A 25652-nucleotide genomic window follows, 5' to 3' on the forward strand; every position below is an offset into this window, starting at 1 on the left:
CCCCAAGTTAATTAAGCTAACCCATTGTTTTGGCATCCTGGGAATATAGCCAAACCCTCATTACTTTAACTCCCCCTGTCTGCAGATATTCTCAGGGTCCAACTCTTTTTGGACCGATAGGGGCATAGCATGATGGATTTTACATTCTTCATAGTCTGTTAAAAAAGGGCTATGTTTTTACAGTGGGGAATTTGTGAAAGGACACAAGAGAAAATAAAAATGACAGGACATCTCACTACAGAGTGTTAGGAACATTGGGTTTTTCCCGACCCAGACGTCTTTTGGTTGTTATTGTTCTCTTCTCTCTTGCTTAATCCTTCTGTTCTTTCTCCTCTTTCCCTCCCTTCCTCTTTCTGACTTCCTTCTTTCCTTCCCTTTCTTCCTCCCTCTCTCCTTTCTTCTCTTTTGTCTTATCTAATACTCTATTTCTTTTCACCAAATTGTGTCAAAGTGTTTATTCAGTTTTATATCCTATTTTTAATAATAGCACCAGAATTTTCTGATATAATTGTCTCCTTCCAAAACTCTATTTTAATGATTGTATGATACTCCACTCTATTTACTCATTCCCCTAATGTTGATCATTTCTTCCTTTTTTTTTGGCCAGTATAACATTTTTATTTTTTTAATAAAATAAATTCCTGGGCAAATGATTTTAAATAGTTCCTGCTATGTTGCATTTTAGAGAAGTCCTACCAAAGCATGTTTCTTCCAGCACTGAATAAAGGCAGCCTTTCTGCCACACCTTGACCAACAGCGAGAGTGTCATTTTACATAACTTTGACAAATGCATAGGTGGAATTTTTTTCCTCATTTTAACTTTCCTTTCTGTAATTACTGGAGTGGTTGAGGTTTTTATACGTTTATTAGCTGTTTGTACTTTTCTTTTGTAAATTATTTAAGTAATTTGTGTACTTGTTTTTGAGTTTACTGTTTCGTTTATTGGTTTATATGAGTTATTCTATGCTTTATATAGAGCCTTTGTTAGATTTGTGGCAAAATTTTATTTAACTTAAATTTTTTTATAAAGAGAACTGTTTTTAGGTTTCTTGACCTGTGTTTCCCTTTAGGATTTTGTCATTGCCTTTATGTTTAGAAGTCATTCTCTGATTTCAAAAATAGACACTCACCTATATTTAAAAAAAATTTAGTGTTACTTTTTACATCAGTTTAACCCCTTTATCTATCTTTAGTTTATTTTGATTCATGTTGAGTGGTGAGATTCTAACTTTATATTTTTCTAACTGATCTACTAATTATTCCAGCACTATTTATCAAATAATTCCTTCTTTATTCACTGGTCTTGATACTATTTTATTGACAAGGATCACCTTGTCAATTAAGAGGGACAACTGGTAATTTTAATTTGAACTATATTCAACCTATAAAATGATTTTAGAATGATTGATATTTTTCCAATATTATTTCTTCCCATCCATGAACTTGGTAGAACTTCATGTATTTCAGTGATCTTTTACAGTAAAGTTTTGACATTTTCCTATTGTAGGCCCATGATATTTCTTTTGCAGGATAGTCCTAAGCATTACTATATATATGATTTTTAGGTTACTGTTATGAATACTGTATTTCTCCTTTTATTTTTTTAACCAGTTATTGGTACCTAGGACATTTCTTTTGTATTTGTATGTTTGTTTTGAACATGGCCACCCTACAAATTTTGATAAATTATAACTTAGTTGTTTCTGTTAATTAAGGTAATTTCCACTCAGTCCTGTGTCCATCAGTGTAAACTAAATCAGAGTAAATAAGGATTAAGCTTTGAAGTCCTCCTGGGAGTGTTTTTTCCCTAGAGTAGAAATAAACCTTCTACTTTAAAAATCTTTTACTTTTGCTTTAGTCATTCCATTTTACTAAGTGATACTCTAATGCCATTTCTTAAGAATCTAAAATTTTGGCTTTGTATGCTTATTATTTCCTGTAATAATAACCTTTCTGCAGCGTAACTACCAGTCTCCACTCCTGGAGGAGTTTTGTCTCGTCGTTATAAACACTGTGCAGGTTATCTTCAGTTGAGTTCTTTTCTTCCCTTAGTTCTTAATTCTGGACAAATAACATGGTTTTTTCATCAGTCTCAAATACCTTCTCTGCTGAAGCCCTAGTGGTTATCGTGCCCAGAGATGGTATCCGGAGGTCTCTTATAAATTTTTAATAAATCTTTAGACCTTCTGGGTCCTAAATTTAGTGCTTCGTATTAGTAACTTCATTGATGCAAGGCAAATGACTGATTTGGAGATGCTCGGGGTAACCTTGCTACGGGCCAGGGCCACTTGAGACCCCCTCCAATGTTCCCACACATCTGACTTCCCCCACTCCTGGTCATTATCTGTTGATGCCCCATCTTTTCTGCAAATACATCTTGTGCAGGGCTCACATTTTACATAAGGGTTTACAAGAAAAAGACCAAGCATTTTTCTAGTTCAGAGAGAAGAAAAACTCTTGTTAACGTTCAGTGAGGTCTTCCTGATTTGTATGTGGTTATAGGACTCTGCAGTCTCAGGGGCATGATGAGCTGAATTGTAAAGGTTTTCATAGTCCTAGTCTAGGAACAGTGGTTTCTTCTTATGATTTTTTTAAGTCTATTTCTGAAAATTATCTTATTCTCTTGTAGACTAGTCTCCCTGACACAATGGAAAATTACAACTATTTAAGAGATAATTCAGGGCATACACATAGCATGTACAAGCACAGGCAGGTACACAGACACACACCTCACACTTGATCCTGGCTTTTAATATCTAAAGAACTCAAGTAATATTTGAAATAACACTTAAGATTTGAATTCCTATGTTTTGTTTCAGAACATCCAGATAATTACCTCAGTTCTCTACATTGCTAATTTTAGGAAATTCCATAGTTAAAAGGTATTACATTAATAATTATATTTTTGCTTGAAGGGTCTTAGAAAGAGTTAAGCATACAGTTGATTCTTTTTGATTTTTTTGTCTGTGTGACATAAGAAAAATTATTTTGAATATTGTTCATGCTTATTTATAAGTATCCTATTTGTTCCATCTATGACAAGAAATTTCTTTTGGAATAGTTATAATATGCAAATTATGAATATTCTGGATGTACTTAGCCAGAATTGTGAAAGAATAATTTCCTTTAGAACTAGGTAGTGTAATATTCAAAGATACATCACTATTAGTTTCCAAATGTGTTATTTAGACTCAGCTATTACATTTGGTATTAATTAATTGGATTTAAAATAAAATTTAAATTTTATAATATGTTAGAGTTCTGTAATCACTCTTAAAAACTCTTTTAAAAAGTAATATTTTGTTCATAACTCAGAATTATGTGAAGATTGGAATTTCTTTAGAAGATTTAAATCAAATATAATGTTTAAAGTAGTTTATACACTCTGTTCTGGTTAAGATATGAAAGGAATGTTAAAGTGCTATTAACAGACATAAAGCCCCCCAAGTGATGCCATCGAAAGTCATATTTTTACAGTGCATAAATTTAGGAAATTATTGCTGAAACCCATAAGCAGCATGGAAGAAAAGTCATCAGATTCATTAGTCAGTGTTCTGTTTGGACTGTATGGTCATGACTAATCATTTGCTTATTTTGAGATAATTGATTTTTTATTAAAATTGTTACGGCCCATTTCAAAGAGAGAATGTTACATAATACTATAATTGCATATTCCTTGCCTAGTTTCACAGCAGGTTTCTGGACCAAAGTTAATGCTTTCTTTTCTAGGCACTTGGAATGATGAAGTAGCATTTTATTGAAAACAATCAGTGACCAACTTTCACCAGAGGAGTGCAAATAAGCTTGTGATTTGTCTTATTGATACTATCACTCCCTGGCTTGACTTTAGCCACTTTTTTTTTTTTTTTATTAATGTTATGATAGATTACAACCTTGTGAGATTTCAGTTGTACATTATTGTTAGTCATGTTGTGGGTACACCTCTTCCCCCTTTGTGCCCTCCCCCCACCCCCCCTTTTCCCTGGTAACCACCGATCAGATCTCCTTATCAATATGTTAACTTCCACCTATGAGTGGAGTCATATAGAGTTCGTCTTTCTCTGACTGGCTTATTTCGCTTAACATAATACCCTCGAGGTCCATCCACGTTGCTGCGAATGGGCCAATTTTGTCTTTTTTTATGGCTGAGTAGTATTCCATTGTGTATATATACCATATCTTCTTTATCCAATCATCAGTTTCTGGGCATGTAGGTTGGTTCCACGTCTTGGCTATTGTAAATAATGCTGCGATGAACATAGGGGTGCAACGGACTCTTGGGATTTCTGATTTCAGGTTCTTAGGATAGATACCCAGTAATGGGATGGCTGGGTCATAGGGTATTTCTATTTTTAACTTTTTGAGAAATCTCCATACTGTTTTCCATAGTGGCTGTACCAGTTTGCATTCCCACCGACAGTGTATGAGGGTTCCTTTTTCTCCACAACCTCTCCAACATTTGTCGCTCTTGGTTTTGGATGTTTTTGCCAATCTAACGGGCGTAAGGTGATATCTTAGTGTAGTTTTGATTTGCATTTCCCTGATGATTAGCAATGACGAACATCTTTTCATGTGTCTATTGGCCATATTTATATCTTCTTTTGAGAAATGTCTGTTCATATCCTCTGCCCATTTTTTGTTCGGGTTGTTTGTTTTTTTGTTGTTAAGCCGTGTGAGTTCTTTGTATATTATGGAGATTAACCCTTTGTCGGATAAGTGGCTTGTAAATATTTTTTCCCAATTAGTGAGCTGTTTTTTTGTTTCAATCCTGTTTTCCCTTGCCTTGAAGAAGCTCTTTAGTCTGATGAATTCCCATTTGTTTATTCTTTCTATTGTTTCCCTCAACTGAGGAGTTATAGTGTCTGAAAAGATTCTTTTGAAACTGATGTCAAAGAGTGTACTGCCTATATTCTCTTCTAGAAGACTTATTGATTCAGGCCTAATCTTTAGGTCTTTGATCCATTTTGAGTTTATTTTGGTGTGTGGTGAAAAAGAATGGTCAATTTTCAATCTTTTGCATGTGGCTGTCCAGTTTTCCCAGCACCATTTGTTGAAGAGACTTTCTTTTCTCCATTGTAGGCCCTCTGCTCCTTTGTTGAAGATTAGCTGTCCATAGATGTGTGGTTTTATCTCTGGGCTTTCAATTCTGTTCCATTGATCTGTGGACCTGTTTTTGTACCAGTACCATGCTGTTTTGATCACTGTAGCTTTGTAGGATGTTTTGAAATCGGGGATTGTGATTCCGCCGGCTGTTTTTCTTGCTCAGGATTGCTTTAGCAATTCGCGGTCTTTTGTTGCCCATATGAATTTTAGGATTCTGTGTTCAGTTTCTGTGAAGAATGTTCTTGGGATTCTGATTGGGATAGCATTGAATCTGTAGATTGCTTTAGGTAGTATGGACATTTTAACTATGTTTATTCTTCCAATCCATGTGCATGGAATGTCTTTCCATCTCTTTATGTCGTCATCAATTTCTTTCAAGAAAGTCTTGTAGTTTTCATTGTATAGATCCTTCACTTCCTTGGTTAAGTTTATCCCAAGGTATTTTATTCTTTTCATTGCGATTGTGAATGGGATTGAGTTCTTGAGTTCTTTTTCTGTTAGTTCATTGTTAGTGTATAGAAATACTACTGATTTATGTATGTTGATTTTATACCCTGCTATTTTGCTGTAGTTGTTGATTATTTCTAATAGTTTTTCTATGGATTCTTTGGGGTTTTCTATATATAAGATCATGTCGTCTGCAAACAGCGAGAGTTTTACTTCTTCATTACCTATTTGGATTCCTTTTATTTCTTTTTCCTGCCGAATTGCTCTGGCCAAAACCTCCAGTACTATGTTGAATAGGAGTGGTGAAAGTGGGCACCCTTGTCTTGTTCCTGTCCTCAGAGGGATGGCTTTCAGTTTTTGTCCATTGAGTATGATGTTGGCTGTGGGTTTGTCATATATGGCCTTTATTATGTTGAGGTACTTTCCTTCTATACCCATTTTACTGGGGGTTTTTATCATAAATGGGTGTTGGATCTTGTCGAATGCTTTCTCTGCATCTATTGAGATGATCATGTGGTTTTTGTTTTTCATTTTGTTGATGTAGTGTATCACGTTGATTGACTTGCGGATGTTGAACCATCCCTGTGTCCCTGATATAAATCCCACTTGATCATGGTGTATAATCTTTTTGATGTATTGCTGTATTCGGTTTGCCAGAATTTTGTTGAGGATTTTTGCATCTATGTTCATCAGTGATATCGGCCTGTAGTTCTCCTTCTTTGTGTTGTCCTTGTCAGGTTTGGGGATCAGAGTGATGTTGGCTTCATAGAATGTGTTAGGGAATACTCCATCTTCCTCAATTTTCTGGAATAGTTTGAGAAGAATAGGTATTAAGTCTTCTTTGAATGTTTGGTAGAATTCTCCAGAGAAGCCGTCTGGTCCTGGACTCTAATTTTTGGGGAGGTTTTTGATTACCGTTTCTATTTCCTTACTTGTGATTGGCCTATTCAGATTCTCTATTTCTTCCTGATTCAGTTTGGGGAGGTTGTAGGAGTCTAGGAAGTTGTCCATTTCTTCCAGGTTGTTCAATTTGTTGGCATATAGTTTTTCATAGTATTCTCTTATGATCCCTTGTATTTCATTGGTATCTGTTGTGATTTCTCCTCTCTCATTCCTAATTTTATTTATTTGAGATTTCTCTCTTCTTTTCTTGGTGAGTCTGGCTAAAGGTTTGTTAATTTTTTCGAAGAACCAACTCTTTGTTTCATTGATCCTTTCTACTGTCTTTTTTGTTTCAATATCGTTTATTTCTGCTCTTATTTTTATTATTTCCCTCCTTGTACTGACTCTGGGCTTGCTTTGTTCTTCTTTTTCTAGTTCTGTTAGGTGTCATTTGAGGTTGCTTATGTGAGCTTTTTCTTGTTTAGTGAGGTGAGCCTGTATTGTGATGAATTTCCCTCTTAGGACTGCTTTTGCTGCATCCCAAATGATTTGGTATGTCATGTTCTCATTTCCATTTGTCTCCAGATAATATTTAATTTCTTCTTTAATTTCTTCAATAATCCATTGTTTGTTCAGAAGCGTGTTGTTTAGTCTCCACATTTTTGCACCTTTCTCTGCTTTTTTCTTGTAGTTGATTTCTAGTTTCATAGCATTATGATCAGAAAAGATGCTTGATATTATTTCAACTCTCTTGTATTTATTGATGTTTGCTTTGGTTCCCAAAATATGGTCAATCCTTGAGAATGTTCCATGTGCACTTGAGAAGAATGTGTAACCTGCTGTTTTTGGATAAAGTGTTCTATGTATATCTATTAAGTCCATCTGGTCTAATTTTTCATTTAATTCTATTATTTCCTTGTTGATTTTCTGTCTGGATGTTCTGTCCATTGGTGTTAATGGTGTGTTGAGGTCCCCTACTATTATTGTATTGTTGTTGAGGTCTTCTTTTAGTTCTGTTAAGAGTTGCTTTACAAATTTTGGTGCTCCTGTGTTGGGTGCGTATATATTTATAAGTGTTATGTCTTCTTGGTGGAGAGTCCCTTTTATCATTATATACTGTCCCTCTTTATCTTTCTTTATCTGTTTTGCTTTGAAGTCTACCTTGTCTGATATTAGTATAGCGACACCTGCTTTCTTTTGTTCATTATTAGCTTGGAGTATTGTTCTCCATCCCTTCACTCTGAGTCTGTGTTTGTCTTTGGGGCTGAAGTGTGTTTCCTGGAGGCAGCATATTGTTGGGTCTTGTTCTTTGATCCATCCTGCCACTCTGTCTCTTTTGATTGGGGAGTTCAGTCCATTTACATTTAGAGTGATTATTGAGATGTGGGGGCCTACCACTACCATTTTGTGTCTTGTTTTCTGGTTTTCTTCAGTTTCCTTTGTTTCTCGTCCCATGGTTTAATCTGTTCTGATGAAGAGCTGCTACTCTCTGTTGTTGTCCTTCTGCTTATCTCATCTGCTCTTGGTTTTGTAGCCCCTTTCCTTTTTTGGATTTTTCAGGAATGAGGGTTTTCCTGAGGATTTCCTGAAGAGGAGGTTTTGTGGCAATGAACTCCCTTAATTTTTGTTTATCTGGGAAAGTTTTTATTTCTCCATCGTATTTGAAGGATATTTTCGCTGGGTAGAGAATTCTCGGCTGTAAGTTTTTGTCCTTCAGATTTTTGAATATATCATTCTACTCTCTTCTAGCCTGTAAAGTTTCTGCTGAGAAATCTGCTGATAGCCTGATGGGGGTTCCTTTGTAGGTTAGTTTCTTTTGCCTGGCTGTCCTTAGTATTTTCTCCTTGTCTTTGACTTTTCCTAGCTTCACTACTATATGCCGTGGGGTTGGTCTTCTTGCATTGATAAAGTTTGGAGATCTATTGGCTTCTGTCACCTGAAGATCCATCTCTCTCACCAGATTTGGGAAGTTCTCAGCCATTATTTCTTTGAATAGGCTTTCTGCCCCTTTCTCCTTCTCTTCTCCCTCTGGTATACCTATAATCCTTACGTTGCATCTCCTAATTGTGTCTGATAATTCTCGGAGAGTTTCTTCATTTCTTTTTAGTCTTACTTCTCTCTCCTCCTCTGCCTGCAGCATTTCTATATTCCCATCTTCCAAATTGCTAATTCTTTCCTCCATATTATCGGCACTACTGTTCAGTGCATCTAGATTTTCCTTAATCTCCTCTATTGTGTTCTTCATTTCCAGTATTTCTGTTTGGTTCTTCTTTATCGTATCAAACTCTTTTGTGACATAGCTCCTGAACTCATTGAGTTGTCTATCTGAATTCTCTCTTAACTCATTGAGTATTTTAATGATGGCTGTTTTGAAGTCATCATCATTTAGGTTATATATTTCATTTTCTTTGGGATTGTTGTCTGTGTATTTGTTATTTTCCTTCTGTTCTGGAGATTTAATGTATTTTTTCATATTGCTTGATGTTGTAGATTTGTGCCTCCACATAGAGATAGAGATTAGTTGCTCCTTCCACTTGTTTCTGCTGGTGTGGTGGGGGAGCAGCTGTTTATACTGCACCAACCAGGAACCCTATCCGCAGTTGCTAACTGGGCCTGGGCCCCTCCTCGTAGTCACAGTGGTCCTTTGGATTCCTTCTTATGCCGTGGGTGCCGTCACGGGGGGGCTTCAGGCTGCTGGTGCCTACTGTTGCAGCCCACCTAGACGTGCTCCCTCCTTGGGGTCTGCAACGGTGTTATGGGCTTTTCCAGCAGCCAGGGGTAGGATCACTTATATTTGCCGCTCCGTCACTGTCGGCACCCACAAAATCTCACTTGTCCACTATGGGTCACAGCAGAGCTATTGGCATCTTCTACAGTCTGTGGTTAGCTCACCTAACTATGCTACTTTTGTCCTAGGGTCTTCCAGCCTTGTGGCTGCCGGATGGGTGCTCTCTACTAGTGCTGTGCAGAGGCTTTCACTGAGGCTGCTGTGAGCCTGTAGGGTTTCCCCCTAGGCTACGGAGCTGGGTCGCTGGAACTCCACCCAGCCCCAGTCCTGTTCCCCAGGAACTCGGGGAGCCCTTTGCCCTGACTGGGGGATAGCCGGAGATCCTGATTTCAGTGGTAGCTGGTCAGCTGCTGCCCTGCCTGATATTCTCCTCTCTGGGACCCTCCTGGTGTTGTGGATGCTGGGCGTGGCCCCTCCACTAATGGCAGACAGAGAGTTTTGTCTGCTGCCTGGGCGGAACTCTGGAGCTTCCCCTCCGGGGGCGCGGAGCCAGCCTCTGGAGCTTCACCCAGCCCCAGTCCTCTCCAAGATCTCCGGTAATCCCTTGCCCGGCTGTGCAGGCAGTGGCAGCCAGGGGGCCACCACGCCCTCTGTGATTCTCTCTGGGACCCTCCGGGCGCCGTGGACACCAGGCGGGATCTCCCCGCCAATGGCGGGGCGAGACTCTCCCTGTGGGCTCAGGTGTGTAACTCTAGAGTTTCCCTCTGCGTTTAGGAGTAATTGCGGGGGGTTTAGGTAGGGTTCTGGTCACCTGTTTCCACCGTCGCTCCTCTGGTGTGTGCTCGCTCCTGCCCTAGGTGTGTGTTGATCTTCTGGGGGCGTCCGTTGGAAGAAAGCCGCTTGCAGGTACTAGGCTGTTCGGTCGGGGTCGGAGAGTTTTTATCTATCTCCACCTCCTCCCAGAGGGAAGTCCGTCCGCCTTCCGATGTATAGTTGCGTGAGTCTCTCAGACGTCCTGAGATGCTATCTGGATATCCTTTGTTAAGCGATGAGTGTCCAAATAATTGTAGACTTGAAGGGGGAGAGACAAAGAGGACTACTCACGCCGCCATCTTGGATCTTCTCCCTTCTAGGCACCCCGACTTTAGCCACTTTTTATTCTTAACTTTGATTTAGATATAGTGTAAATCTGAAATTTTGCCTTATTTTCTGAAATAACTCTAAATTCTTTCATTAAAATAACCACTAGGTATTGTTATGTACGTTGTGTTCTAAGTCGTGACCAGGTTTCCCTTTTGTGCTTGGTTCAGGCTTTCAAAATCAGTTCACATCCAAATGCCAAGGCTTGCTCACATCACTGAGGCTCCAAACTTTGTTTTGATTCTTCCCCATTTGTGGGCAAATTTTCTTACATCTGGAAATGCAAGAAACATAACTGGAGGACCCTCAAAACTTACTGATCTACTATGTAATACAGACATTTCTGAAATGTTCTTTTCCCCGGTTTTCTGTGTTTCTATAAGATGCTTGGGAGTTGCTCTAAAAGTTACCAGAAATAGTTTGAGGCAGAATCAGACACCTGGTTAATCAGCAAAATTAAATCTCTACATTAAGAAAAGAATACTCATTAATATTCCTTTGGTTTTAATGACTTGTGGATGTCTTTGAAAGTGATGATGTGCTTGGATATATTTATGATAAATAAGTTCTGAAACCATTAAAAGAAAATCCACACCAATCTGCATTTTCAAGAGCTAGATTCCCGACTAATGGACAAAGTCGATATGCCTTAGAAGAATGGAATGGGCAGTCGCATCCTGACCTTTTGGGGGAGCTAATTTCAAACCAACGGATCCATAAGAGGAAGTAATTACTGTGCATTTTCAGTCTAAACCTTGAATGGGTCAGAATGTCATGGTAGGAATTTGTTCAGATAATGATTTTTTTAAATATATATATATATTTTTTTGCAGTGGCTGAAGTACATTAGGCCCAAATCTGTTATCTACTTTTGATCCCCATCAGGAGCTGCCAGTCCAGATTCAAGAACCCATGTTGTAATTTGAACAGGCAAGAATATTGCCTAAATGTGAATAAAATGCTTCACTCACTCCATTTTTAGAGGCGCCTCTGGCCTTATAACTTTAACGGAAGCATTGACTTTGTAAGCTCAGTTTTCTTCTGCATTTCTTTAGTATAGTATCACCTCCATGTCTCTAGATCACAGTATTACACATTCATGCTATACTGATTAGTGATTTCAGCCCATCCTCTGAAAAGTTATGATTGAGGCCGAATAGAGCTGGTTACCTGCAAGATCTTTTATAAATTCCATAGAGGGTTTTCCTCCCCTACTCAGGTTGGATCTGGGATTCACTAGCCTTCAGTCATGTGAAGCTCTCGCTTCCATTTATCTGACTCTTTCTTACAGCTTTCTATTGTCTTAATTTTTTTTAAATGATATCTATTTGCACCTTTATTTAATAACTCTTCCAAGAATTCTGACACCAATGTGGAAGTTGGTTTGACATAAATTCTTTGGCCAGAAATCAGTAGATACTGATATGGAGATAGTTAGATTTAACTCAAAGGTATTCTTGAGGTTGTCTATTCCTTTTAAAAGGCAGAATCATTAGCATCCACAAGTATTAGCTAACAGACACCAGGCCAGCTGTAAACTTGGCTATGGTCTTTATTTTAATAACCTGATTTAACTTTAGCATCACATGAGGTCAGCGGTGGTCTAGATTCAGGGATGTTTTTTTCCTAGGCTTTCTGTACCTCTAAACATCCCATGAATCCTTTAACCATCTCACTTGTTGGGTTGCAAAGGCTACCAACCCATCTAATTTCACCCCAGGTTGAAAACTGGCCTTGGGCGATCGTCTTCTCTTGAAGGAGCTAAAATAAGAAATGTGCTTACCCCCAGACTGCTTCTCTGTAAACCCAGGAGGGAGGCTTCTCGAGGATGTATGTAGTTTTTTGTTGATGAAAATTAAATAAACCTCCTAACTTAGCTGTATAACAAGCCACATTGATGGGATGCATAACATGAAATAATCATTAAAATAAAAACAAATGAATAATACCCTCCCCATGTTTGTCATTTTGTAGTTTTCGCTGTCCTTAGAGAGGTTAATTGGTCTGTCCATAGTCATAAAACACAGGGCTAGATTTAGAATCTAGGTCTCGCAACTAGTAATCCTGTACCCATTTATTAAAAATAATGATAATAATAATCGTAGGAATAAAAACAACCAAATAAAAGCACAGAGGCTAACTTCTAGCTCTTTGTTAATCTTTACATTAGACTCAAGAAAGGAATTTTAGCTGAAGTCAGAAACAGGCAATTAAAACATATTTATTCATTTGTTTTGAGTGTTTCTAGCTGCTCATTACTCAGTTCATTAATTCTTTTTTGAAGATCATTGACTTGGTAGTTTGAGAAAAACATCATGAATAAGTTTTTAGTTTCTGTGAGATAATGGTAATATAGTATAAAAGTGGAAGAGAATTAACGGAACATTTTATTTTCTTCTTAGCAATTTAAAAACTATATTTTAAATGCTTTTCTGTTACAAGAGTAACCAGTTGATTCTTATTATCACAAACAGAAGTAGGTATATGGAGAAGTTATTTTCTTCTAAAATAGAATATCTACTCTACATTTTTAAGGTGAAGATTAACACATTTAAATATTTATTACTTCAATTTAAAATAAAATTATTAGGTAAGTAAACTCCTAAAGGCATATTAGCTCAAGATTGTCTCTCAGATTATTTTACTTACACTAAGAAAACTCACTAATCTATTATAATGAAACCCAGTGTACATACTAAATAAATTAAAAAGAACCATTTTCTGAGAAATGTTGGTAAAAGGGAATAAACCAGTACCTGATAGTATGTTAAATTGATATATTTTTCCAAGTTCTCTTGCACAGTTGAGTTTATTTCTTGAATAAGGAAATCTTAGATTAAAGAGTAATGTGAAGGCAAATTATTCCCCTTCTATCCTCATGCTTAAATAATATGTTACATGCAAAAGTATTCTTCTAAAATTAATTATTTGTCATAAATAAGAAATTTATTTTTATTTATACTAATTTTTGAATTTTTTTTCTACTAAATCATTGCAAAGACTGTCAATCTTCTAACAGTAGTCTTAGTATTAATTTTTCTAACCATGCATGATTCATTTGACCCCACAGTAGCTATAGCTTGCTTGCCTTGTTTTTTCCCTGAAATTAAAGAAAAAAAAAGTGTATAGAAACACAGTGAACATCTGCTCTACATAGCAAGACAGCAGAACAGCTTAAGTCCTGATAAATTGTTAACATTTTATTATTTCACATGTGGATTTTGGAGATACATACATATATGACTTCTCTGAACTTTCTCTGTTGAATGTGCACTGTTGTTAAACTACTTGTTTTTTCCCTGCCTGCTCTTTGAAGAAGTCAATTAGGAATAATGGGAAACAAGGGGTAGGCAAAACATTGCAGTGCAGTGTTCTTTCCATCTGTCTGGGAATATTTCAGCCAAAAGTTTATTTGGGGAAGAAAAAAAAAGCCATAAAACACTCTCACACACACAAAACCACAAATACTTTGGCTGCAAATTATTCTGCAGTGTTGTTGCTGTGTTGTTGCCTGTGTCTGTTCCTGTGTGTAAAGCTGCCACCCACCCATGCATGTATTTGCAGATTCTCGTCTGTGTGCTTGTTCATGAATTAGCTCATCCTCCTCCTGGTTCAGGTTAAATTTAATCAAGAGAACAAGAATTTATGGGTATGATTGTTAGCTGGAAAGCCCTTCCTCACTTCCAAGTCTTTCTTTCAAACAACGCCTTCTGCTGAAATTTCACAGTGGGATGAAGTGTTCAATGATCAGTCAACCAGTCTCTTATATGTTACCTGGCTTTACATATGCCTTTGATAGTTCTTGGAAAAATAATTTAATATTGTTTTATCTCAGTTTCTCTGTGTTGGATAAGGAAGCTGCTGGTATGAATCACCTCCTTAACTGTGAGGAGTTGAATTGTCTTAGTTCTGCTTGCCAAAACGCCAGGGATAAAGATATCACAGTCTCTGCCCCCACACAGCCCTCATTTTTTGGTGGGAAAAAAAAGCAAAAAGTAGACAACATTCAATGGAACAAAATATCAATGATAAAAAAACTCCCCTGTGAAACTCTAATGTAACTTATTTTAAAGTACCTGAAACATGTGATTTTTTTCTGTTTTGCCTTTTAACTGACAGTATACCCATAATTCTTGGTGGTTATTATTTTTTTCTTCCAAGTTAATTTCTGGGCCATTGGTGACTGCACTATCTATTGTTCTAAGCTGTTGTCTTAACTACCTTCTTTAAAAATATAATGTTGAAGGCTCATAATGTTGAAGATGACTCCAGGATGAACCCCGAGTTTGCAGACCGAATAAAACAGCTTGATAAAGAGGCATCTTACTACCGTGATGAGTGTGGCAAGGCCCAAGCAGAAGTCGACCGGTTGCTGGAGATCCTCAAGGAGGTGGAGAATGAAAAGAATGACAAGGACAAGAAGATTGCAGAACTTGAGAGGTAAATTTTGCAGTCATCCTGTGAATTGTCAAGAGTGAGTGAACGTTGATTGCTTAGTTGCCCATCTCAAGTCGCAGTGGATTTGGAAGGCACATTCATATTCCATGATGGAAATCCGTTATGTCTGAGGAATATGACCTGTTGGGGATAATGTTGTGTTTCTGTGGGATCCTCAGAAGGGAATTGGCTTATCTTTTGATGGCTTCTTCGATGTTTAAGAAAATAATGGTCAACTTTCTTGAGAGATGTCCATGATCTAGCATTTGTGCCAGCAAAGAGTATGAGAAATTTGACTACCTGAAACCTCCATTTTTCCCTTTCAAAGACAACCATTTGTGGTTTAGGTTTGTTTCAGGCAAAGAATGTGGAAGAATGTCTTTCGGCACACCACAGCAAATTCATCTTGAGATTTATCTTTTAAGAAGATCTAATAGCATTTGGTAAATAAATACGTTTGAATAGGGTTTAGAGCAGGCCTATCTGATCACAAGTTCTGTCTAAAAACAAAGACGGTTATATCAGGGTTCCAGAGTATTTAGATTTCAGATAAATCATATCCATATTGTATTTATGTATAGTATGAACTCTAAAAATAAGCTTTCTATCAATGCTTTTTCCTATATTTCATTTAGAGAAAGAATTTCTGAATAATCTTACATAACTCCGTTACCTCTGAGGATTTCTTATTGGTTCAGCAATAAGGCAGAATTTGTCTTTCCTAGATTCAGTCCATATGGAAGAGATCAGCAAATTTTGAATAAATCAGTGGATGTTTGCTGGTGCTGATCAAGACACTTTTGAGACCCTAAAGGACTTCAAGACATATGCAGAATAGCTCTCTATGGTCTTGTGGAAAGATCATGGGCTTTACCAACAGAAAGACTTGGGTTCAAATTTTGCCTCTGCTTCTTGCCAGCTGTGTGACCTTGAATTATGTTAGGAGTGAATCTCTAAGAACCTATTAAAATGTATTGCATTTTGCAATACCAAGTCCTGGTGTAAGTTGAGACAGTTATATCATTATGAACAGTTTAGTGCTAAAACAAATAAATTCTCAATATTAGGTGGCTCTGTATTAATTGGGTAGATTAGTTTTCAATAAAATTTCACCAGTTTCAGATAAAGTATTTAATATATTCAAACTCCAAATCAATTAATATTTTATTTAAAAATCTTAGCATTAGTTTGATGATAACCTGATTTTCATTCAGTGTGACTAATTTTAGCACTTAAATCAAGAATTTGTTTTTTCCTGAGATAAGTTTACAAATTAAAATCCTTAAGGGCTTCCTTTTAATTTTAAAACATGGAAGTCTTCTAGCAGTTTACTCATTCTTAAAAACACTGTTAGTTTTGGATGTATCCACCTGACTATTTTGGAACTATGTTTTAGGACCAAAATTTTTCTTAAAAACCTAGTGTGAGATCACAGGGAAGTTGTGATCATGTCTCTTTTATTGATGGGAAAACTGAGACCCTGAAAGACTGAACGACCTTCTAGAGATTGACCCTGTGATCAGAAAGAGACAAAACAGTAGTGTAGGTTTCCCGACTCCTAGTCCACTGCTCCCAGAAGCAGAGAGCCATAGAGAAGATGCCCTAGATAATATTAATGATAATAATAATAATAGGTTATGTGTATTTTATGCTCACAATCTACCAGGTCCTCTGCTAAGCACTTGACCTGCAATACTGGATACCATATAATCTTACCCACAACACAGAAGGTGTCATTATCCCCATTTTATGGATGAGAAAACTATGACTTATACAGATTAACTAACTTCCTCAAGGTTTCAGAGTTTATAAGAATCAAAGTCGGGATTTGACAGATAAGCACTTGAGAACAGTCCCATGCAACAGTGGGCCAGAAGGAAGAAGCTAGTCAGTACCACTAAATAGTCACACAGCCAGGGGAAAGGTGTCACTGCTGGGCCACAGGAGATCTGTCTCATCTTTATTAGATTTCATGAGGGAAAGTGATGTGCCCCACGTTTGAAGGCATTTTTCTGCACTAAACCAGCTCCCCAGAACTATAACTGAAAATCAGGGTCAGCTACTATAAATATTTGCATAAAAATAGCATAATTGTCTAGTTGGACAAACAGGTCTTAGCTGGACGCTATTGCCATTAAATCATCGAGAATATTCACGTTTTTATTTCCTCAATATGGAATGCATTAAAACAACAGTGATTTTACAGGCATTTATCTTTATGTACTTTCTGCACATTTTCTTTATCTCTGCCTTTGCTTCTCCTTAAAGCTGATGCCTCCCAGGCACTGTAATTCATAAAACGTGTGGTGGGACTTGACTCTGTCCCAGTTCTCTGCCTGCCCGTGTCTTGGGTCCAGCAGCAGAACACAGTCTGGGAAATGTCTGAGCCCCAGCCCCGGTCCAGGCCCCAAAGGAGGTAGGCGGGGGGGTTGGGGGGGATCAAGAGGGGAAGTTTCTTGGGAAAAGGAGAGCTCAGCCTTGGCCTGCCTTTCTGAAGCATTATCTGCTGGGCCACATGCGTATTCCGACCAAAACGTCTTGCTCAAGTTGTCAGGCAGCCCTTTTTAAATTGGGCAGTATCTCCATTTGCTGGCTTCAACTACAAAATTCATACCTCATAATGTTGGGAACTAAAGATTTCTCAGCAATGTGACATATATCTCCATTTTGGAGTCACGGAGGAGTGTTTGCAATTAGGTTTGTGATTTTGAAAACCAAAAAATTGAACTTGAAATAAATTTGTGGTCTCTGGTCTGTAATGTGACCTACCAGAGTGAAAAGACCTTTTTTTTTTTTAAAAAAAGCAGCTAGTGTTCTAAAATATTCCAGAACTTCAGTCATGTGCAACAAAAGGTACAAGGTTAGGAATAACTCAAACGACACTGACACTGGCCTCCTTCTCTTTCAGAGGGCAATTCATGTTTGCTTTCTATTCTGTTAATCTTCCCATTTTTTATTTTCTCCACTGTGTATACATTCCAAATAGCACATGCCTGGCACTTATATGGATGCATTTACCTCTTAAATTCCACGTGAATGATGTTTTTCATCAGCCATTAAAGATTTTGCTTTTCCAAGTGTGCATTGCTCCAGTGTGGTCCCCACGTGCACTTCTGCCTGTGGACTCTCACACTTGTTGCCGGTGCCTCAGCAGGGAGCGTCTGCCTTGGACTGCAGGCTGCTCTGGGCGAGTTTAACACAAGGTGGACGGGGGGCTTTGAGTAAGCCCCTGAGAGTTGGTCCAAATCAGGCTGAAGTCTTTATTCAGTCACCAATGCTAGATATCACCTATGCTACACAATCAAGTAGCTAATTAAACCTTAGAGGCAGTGAAATATGTGGTCTTTCTGTGGCGGTGCCCATCAAAGTCTCTGAGTTTTATTTAGAGTTTCAGAATTAATCTTTTGGTGCCTTCGGGGAAAGAGAGGTTAACAGGTCAAACAAGGCCTGCTGCCACTGGATTTCCAGCATCTCATCTGTGGGAAGGAATCAGTCAGGTGGCCTTTCCTATAATTATCTTAAATATGTTAGAGGGTTTGTCGCTGTTTGTCTAGAGGACAGGGGATGCCCAAATCAAGCCCTCAGTCACATCTCTCCCTACTGTGGAGAGGAAAGTGGGTCCCTCAGGGTTCTACTGCTAAAATATAACATAGAATAGGAAAGAAAATAGCCCTTAATTATCTGGGTCTGGGGCTAATGCCACCAGACATTTGGACATGGAGAAATCATATTAGATGCCTAAAAGTGCCTTATCTGAGGATGAGAAACAGACTATTATTTTTTCTTCTGAATTTATTCATTAACATGATGACATAATTTCTTTGATGCCTTTCAGAACTCTTTTCACAAAATGTAAACTCAAGCTTTATTTTTTTAAAAAATTATGATAATATGTTCTAAAAGTCCCATGGTACATGGAAGAAACTTGATACCAACTCTCTTTGTTTGGGTATAAACTCTTCTTGCTAAGTAATTTCCACTTACGTTTGTTAATGTTTTTGAAGGAGTTTCTTTGAAACAAGTGGCAGATGGTTTAACACCATCCCTAGCAACTTTTGGGGGAAGGTCATGGGTATCATGGAAGCTTTTGAGAATTTGATGAAAACTATGAACCCCTGGAAAAGGCAACTAAATCTTAAATATTTGCTTGCTATTTCAGTTTAGAATTCCCTAAAGCTTGGCCACGGACCTCAATTTGATATACCTCTGATCCAGAAGGATTTCAAACAGCAGCTGAGGCCAGCGTCACCAGAGTCCCCACAGTGACTATGGCCTGACCTAGCTTCTTTTTGATCAGTTGCGCGTTCATGATCACGAAACACTCTGCAGGGGGACTTATTGGATCAATGCTTTCACCATGTGTTTAGTCTTGAATTTTCTCTTTGATTTTATCATTATAGTCAACGCTGTTTTCATCTGAAATGTTCTTGTTTAAGCTGTTTCCTGAGGATTTATTTTGTTTTTCCTTGTTGTATGAAATGCTTAAAACTACTTCTTAATACTGTGGAATAGTGGGGTCCCACTGAGCAGATAGCTGGCAAAGTGTTTGTTTATCCACTTTGTTTTTTGCAAAGGGCATTATATAGCTTAACAAAATGAATGTCCACTGTGCTCCTGTGGTAGACTGAAGAGGATCATGATGTTTTTTCCTTTTGATTTTTGCTTGGCAGTAGACACTTTATTGTTTTGACTGATTAGAAGGGCATGTTAAATATTTTTGTACAAATAAAGTATCAAGCATCTGGATATTTTCAGTGATGAAGTATGATCCTCATTTACACAACTGAAAAAAAATCACTCTCAGCTTTGGAAGTCACTCTGTCCTTTCTTGGGAGGCTGATACGCAGGCGGCACTTCACCCGAAGTCCTCCTTCTGGTGTCTTTGATCATTGTTAGGTGCAGTGCTCTGTGAGCATCCAGAATGGAAATCTTTGACTAGAAAACCAATTGCTCAGCACCTTTTGGTTTTCTGGGATGAAGGAAAAATATCTCATAGGATATAACCATACAACTTACTGGTTCAAATAAAATCTTTCTGATAGCAGTGCTTACCACCAGCTCTAACACCTTAATTTCCATTTCAGTTTATTAAATAATAAAATTTTATATGCACACAGATAGGAACTTTCTCTATAAATAGTCCTCTAGAAAAGGGCAAATTTCTCCATTGGGTTTCCAGAGCACGCCTCTACTTCACATCAGTGCTTGTCGTGATGATGCGCGGGAGAGCAGATACTGGTTTCTTATGTAGTATATTTAATATAAAAGCTTATGGTGTGTGCCAGGCCTTTTTGGGGTAATATCAGAGAAAAGTTGCTTTATTGTCCTTCATTTGGTTATAAAACCTGCTAATATAACATCTGTTGGCTGTATGTTTAAAACTAATGCGTTTCCTTCCTTTTATTCTCTTTTGCTATCCCTTTTCCTTTCTGCTTATCCTCCAAATTGCTGCTTTCACCCTTGCTCCAATCAGCTTGACTTTCAGGTCAGTACTTTCAGTTTTTCTTCTAACTGCCTTTCCCTCCTAAGCTCAATTTATTGCTTGCACTTGTTTAACAAACACGTTTCTCAAATGGTTTTCCTCTGGCTACCACGTTTTCTTTTTTCCATTTCATCCCATGCTAATGGAAGGTTTATTTTATGAGAAGCCTGTATAGGTGGGAAAAGATAAAGAAGAAGATGGAAAATAAATCACTGTTGGGTTATTTGATACATTCTATTCCTGGATTATCGAATCGGTAAGAGAAATCATCATGAAAACTCTTTAGTGCATTTCTCCTGAGCAGCTCAGAAAATCGACTGCATGATGACAAAACATGGAGCTGTGGAAAAAACAGAATGCGGGATGCTAAGTTTAACTTAGGAGAACAAAAGATCTGCCCATGACACAGCAACTTAAAAGCTAAATTTAATAGTGCAAACCATTCAGACTTTTCGCTTAATAAATCACTGTGTTTGGAAAGATTTATAATACTTTTTTAAGTCACTTTTGAAAATTATCAGTGTGTGAGTAACATATTGTACACACATGTTGTTTCCTGTCATTGTTTTGGTTTTTAACTTTTTCACTTCATTTTTATTGGCCATAAGACATACTTTAATTACCTAGGACATAGCATATGGAACCAAATGTGAACCTGAATTCGATGTTGCCTGTGTGTACCCTGATAGTAAAAAGCGAAATGGACATTTTGTTTCGAAACGTATCCTGGGTTTGATTCCTCTAAGGTGGGAGAGCCAAGTCAATAACTGGTTCTCCTTAAGTCAAGCAAGACTTCTCTTTCCAATAATGCATAGTAATATCTAGTGATTTCTTTGTCATTCAATCAATGAGATTACTGAAGGATGCTCATTTATGATCTGGGCTACCTAGACTTAAAAAAAAAGACTCAAATTAAGTTGGTAGCCAATATAGTTGCTCTTTTGAGAGGGACGCTATATTATTTTCTTCTCTTTATGCGGGATCTGCTTCTGTTTATTCTGTCCACTGCTTATCACCCAAGCCACCAGACCAATGCATTTATGCCGGCAGTAAATAATTTCAAAACAAGGCCTCCTGCCCACACACCAGTTTTGTCCCACCGCCTGCTTCCAACCCCTGGGCTCATCGTCCTTGAAAATGAAACCGCTTCTCTGCTATTCCCACATACCACACTGGGTGTCCCACAGGAACTGCCTTGAACTTCATCACGCTGAAGGAAGCTCATTCTCAATAGCTCCCCAAACAGAGATCTGAACAGAGATTAAAAGTGTGGCCCAACAGTACTGTTCTCACTAAAACCCAATGACTGTTAATCGCTTCCTGGGGCTCCTGTGTGCAGAGACAGGCATCATAATGAAGGTTGGGGAGGCGAGGCTTGGCCACATGGCATCCAAACCTTTCCTCCACGTTTTGGATCCACTCATTTAATGAAGATTTAAGCTTTTCTTCTTGCCTGTGTTCTTTGTTTTCCTTCCGCTTTTGCCTTCCCTTTGCCACCCCTAATCTGCACCTGCTGGATATTGAAGCCCCAGAGACCAGGGACCCCTTTTGCTCTCACACCTCAGGCTGCCTGTCTTGGTCTTCAGATGTTGTCCACGGGCGTTCTGCTGTGTCTTTTATGTGCCAGGAACTGTATTGTGCAATATTTACTTTTTGTCCTATTTCAAGGTAAATGAACATGAACTCTGACTCTCAGAAGACAGAATGCCAGGTTAGGGCTGGGAGAGGCTGTGGGTAACAAGGGGTTTGCTGGACAAGGGGCCAGGTGTGCTGATTGAGTTTGGTAGAATGTGCAGGCCAAGTCTAGTCGGGTGAACTGTAGTGGCCGAATCAGGATACAGATCATTTCAATAGCGTTTAATCTATTGCCCCAAATGAACACAATTGAGAAAATGTGCAACTCTTGTAAATAATCTCTAGTTATATTTTTAGTGTAGGAGGAATTGGACAGCTCTGCTCTCCTGAAAACATATAAGTCTGTAGAGTCCTGGAAGCTTTCTTGAGCTTTGACAAGTTTCCAGAGTTAACTACGCTTTTTTCCCAGCCACTTCCAGGTTTACCAGTTAAAATAAAGTGAAATATAACAATTGAATTGAATAGAGGATCTCTGGCCCATGTGCTTTCTTTGTATGGCTCACCATTGAGATACATGTATTTATGCGTGCATATGTACCTGTATATGTGTATATATACACATCGTGTATTTAAAAAAAAAGTACCATCTGGTCTTTCTTACTGTAGGAGTTTGTAGCCTGCTCTGCACCTCTCCACCTCCCAATCTGGAATTTGAAAGCTTCACTAACTCTTGGGTCTTTTCTATGTACTGTGGGCTGCCTGAGAAGTTCTTCCCTCAACTACTTTTTTAAATGGCCTCATTTCCATTTCAAACTCTGTGTGGACTTGCATCCTTAAATTCAGGTGGACAGATACTAAGTATTGGGTTTGGTGAAATGCAAATGTCCTATTCTAAACCTGTTTAGGTTCTCACTCCAGAAAACTCCACTTCTGTCAGTAATCTACTTACACATGAACCAGTAGGAAGCTGGAGAGGTCTAACAGGAGCCCTGCATTGCACTCAGGAGGAGGCTCCATGTGAAATTTGCTCATTTCCAGGAACTGTTTGCGAGATGAGTGTGTGACTTATGACAGATGAGGTTATCTAGATGAATGTACTCAGCAATTGACCCAAACCAGAAAACTATCCTTTGGGATTCAGTTCAAAGTCCTGCCAGAGAATCAACCAAGAAAAACCTGAAGGCTCAGGCTTCTCCCAGCATGCAGTTTGCTTTGGATCCTAGGTCAGCTCCTTCCTTGTTTGTGCCTCAGCATCCCCTCTTGGAGAGGAAGGAGCTGTCTTTGGCGTGGGTCTTCTGGGATCGTGTCTGCACATGTCCCATGGAGGAGCTGTTGGTGACGGACTGTGTGCATCTCCCCAGCAAGCAGGCTGGAGCTGATGGCTGGCGCCTGGCAGCAGATGTGGGTTCATTGTTACTGAGTCACTTCAAACAATTCTACCAAAATAAACTCTTTCTGATGTTTCCCGAAAGCCGAATACTGCACTCTCAATCCCTCATTCTTCTAGCAAAAGATGGAGTCCCTCCTCCTGGACCTCAAAGCCCTATTGCCCAAAGAAATGATGAAAAATACCTTGCCCAGAGCACCTCCTTGCTGTCCTGCAATTTTCTCTTTACTAGGGTCAGTTCTTGGCCCCAATCCTTCCACAAATACATAGTGAGCACCTACTGTGTGCTAGGCTAGGCCCTGCATGCTGACTTGGCATTGCCAAAAAGTAGCTGATGAAAAACTGACCAAACTGTTTAAGAAATGCTGTATATTGCATTCTTCATTTTCATATTCATGATGTGTGTTGATATTAATAATAAGAGAAATAACAGAAGTAGCAGCAGAAGTAATAACACTGATCATTAACTAAGTGCCAGTGCTGAATTAATCACCTTTGATGTAGTACTTACTTCTCATAACAACTGTATGAGCTTGGGACTGTCATTTTTTCTGTATTAGAGAAGAGGAAACTGGAGTTCATAAAAGTTAAATATTTCACTCAACTTAGTACAGTTAGTAAGTGAAAGCATTGGGGTTTTTCCTCCAAAAGCCAATCCTTTCTGATTTACCAATTGGATCTTTTTCCATTTCTGCTCCAATTGCATAGTAAAAGCTTTGAGAAGGCCTGCAGTAGGGAAACCTGTGCAACTGTGTTCAGTCTATGATTTCTCAGACGTGGTGTTCTTAGAATCTAGTCCATGAAGACTTTGGGGAAATACTCTCCTGCCACTGTGCTGTCAGCCTCTCCCTCCATCCTGAGATTCATGCCTTCCCTCTCCCTCAACCACACCTTCCCCACCCTAGGCTGGTGCCTTGTGTACAATTCTTGGCCCTCCAGGGCCAGTCAGGTCACTTCGTCCAGCCAGCCTTCCCTGAGGCCCATCAGGCAGAAGCAATTTCTTCCTGCCTTGAGCTCCTCAGCGCTTTATCTGATCCTTTTCCCTGGCCTGTGTCATGCCCTACCTCAGATTAGGGCGGTCAATCTGTGCACCGTGTGTCCTAGCAGACACTGGCCTCCTTGAGGGCTGGATGGATCTCTACCTTGATGCAGTGTTGTGCCACACGCTGGAGGTGGCAGTCATACTCCTGCATGTTGTTGAATAAATGACCGTTAAAGAAAGGAACTTCCATTAGCTTCATCTCACTCCTCCCACACTTTACTTGGTCCCCACGGAGATTTGCTGGTGGGCTCTTTCTGCAGGCTGAGTTGACTGCAATGGATATCATACCTAACTTCAGACAGGAAGCCCTAAGAAAGGGTATGATTGGTTTTCTATCAAGCTGGATGCTTGAAAGTTCAAGAAGAATAAAGATACAAATAAACTGAGAGGGGAAAAGAGCTCCTTCTGAACTTGTCTCATTTTCTCTCTCCTTCCCTTCCTGTTTTGCTTTCTGTTCCTCGTCCCCTTCCTTCCTTTCCTCTCTCCCTTTCTGCTTCCCTTCTTCCCTCCACGTACATCCTTTGCTCCCTTCTTCCCTCCCTCCATCTTCCTTTCCTCTCTCTCTCCCTCCCTTCCCTTCCCCTCCTTTCCTGACTATTCACTGAAATCCTTCTCCATGCCAGTCTGAGGTGGGTGTTGGGGAGAGAACTATAAAACAGACACGACCCCTGCCCTCACCAAATTCAGAGACTAGCACTTCCTATAAGGAAGGACTTGGCCACTAAGAAAAATAGTTTGTCCCATTTATACTAATAACTGGAAAAACTGGGTTTCAGGTGTTTTTTAAAATTCCTTTTCCTGTTGGGGTTGAAGGGGTTATCCACAGGTCAGAAAATCATTTCCTTCTTTAAAGCTGCCTTATGCTAATGCTGACATTTCTGGTGAAGTGTCAGAAAATTTTATGCCCAAGCAGAACTGGTAGAAAGCCAGAAATCAGTTGATTTTGCTTTGGGTGCAAATATTTTATTGGGGATGGAAAAAAGTTGTTTTCCCTGATTTACAGCTCCTGCAAATACAAAGTGGGTTCTATATTTAGAAATAGTTTTGAACCTCTGAGGTGTAGCCAGGGGTTGGTTCTTACACCTTTCTGACCTGGCCTTGGTGCGACTTGCCATGGCTAACGTTTTGCTGAGGCAGCTCCAATTTGTAGAACTAAGGCTTTATGCTCTGTATTATTTTTACTTTTTGCCTTTTGCATGAGTTGCCCCTCTGGCGCTCTCTCTGTACCCTCTAGAATGGTGAAGAAGAGTGAAGGAACACAATTCGCGTCGTAGCTGAAATGTTTGGTAGTACAGTATGTTTCCAAGGTTCCTTGGAGGTGAGTGAAACTCTTCTCAACTTGCACATCTGTTAAAGCAATGACAACAGCAAGAGCAACAGCAGCAAAATCAGGAGAGAGTCCCGGGGGGGGCCTCACAATTCCTGGTCC

General features: G+C 38.9%; 1 protein-coding gene across 7 annotated transcripts in view; it reads left to right on the forward strand.

The window, feature by feature from the left end:
- Positions 1-25652, forward strand: part of ERC2 (ELKS/RAB6-interacting/CAST family member 2) — a 912338-nt gene that overhangs the window by 430423 nt on the left and 456263 nt on the right. For all 7 annotated transcript variants that reach the window (XR_011496408.1, XR_011496409.1, XR_011496406.1 and 4 more), the window contains one exon: positions 14547-14740. Coding sequence is in view for 3 of the 7 variants with exons in the window: in XM_070492831.1 (XP_070348932.1) it covers positions 14547-14740 (194 nt within the window). In the remaining 4 variants the exon portion in view is untranslated. The remainder of the gene's footprint in view (positions 1-14546; positions 14741-25652) is intronic.

This window comes from Equus asinus, chromosome 21 (assembly GCF_041296235.1).
Source record: "Equus asinus isolate D_3611 breed Donkey chromosome 21, EquAss-T2T_v2, whole genome shotgun sequence".
Lineage (NCBI taxonomy): Eukaryota > Metazoa > Chordata > Mammalia > Perissodactyla > Equidae > Equus > Equus asinus.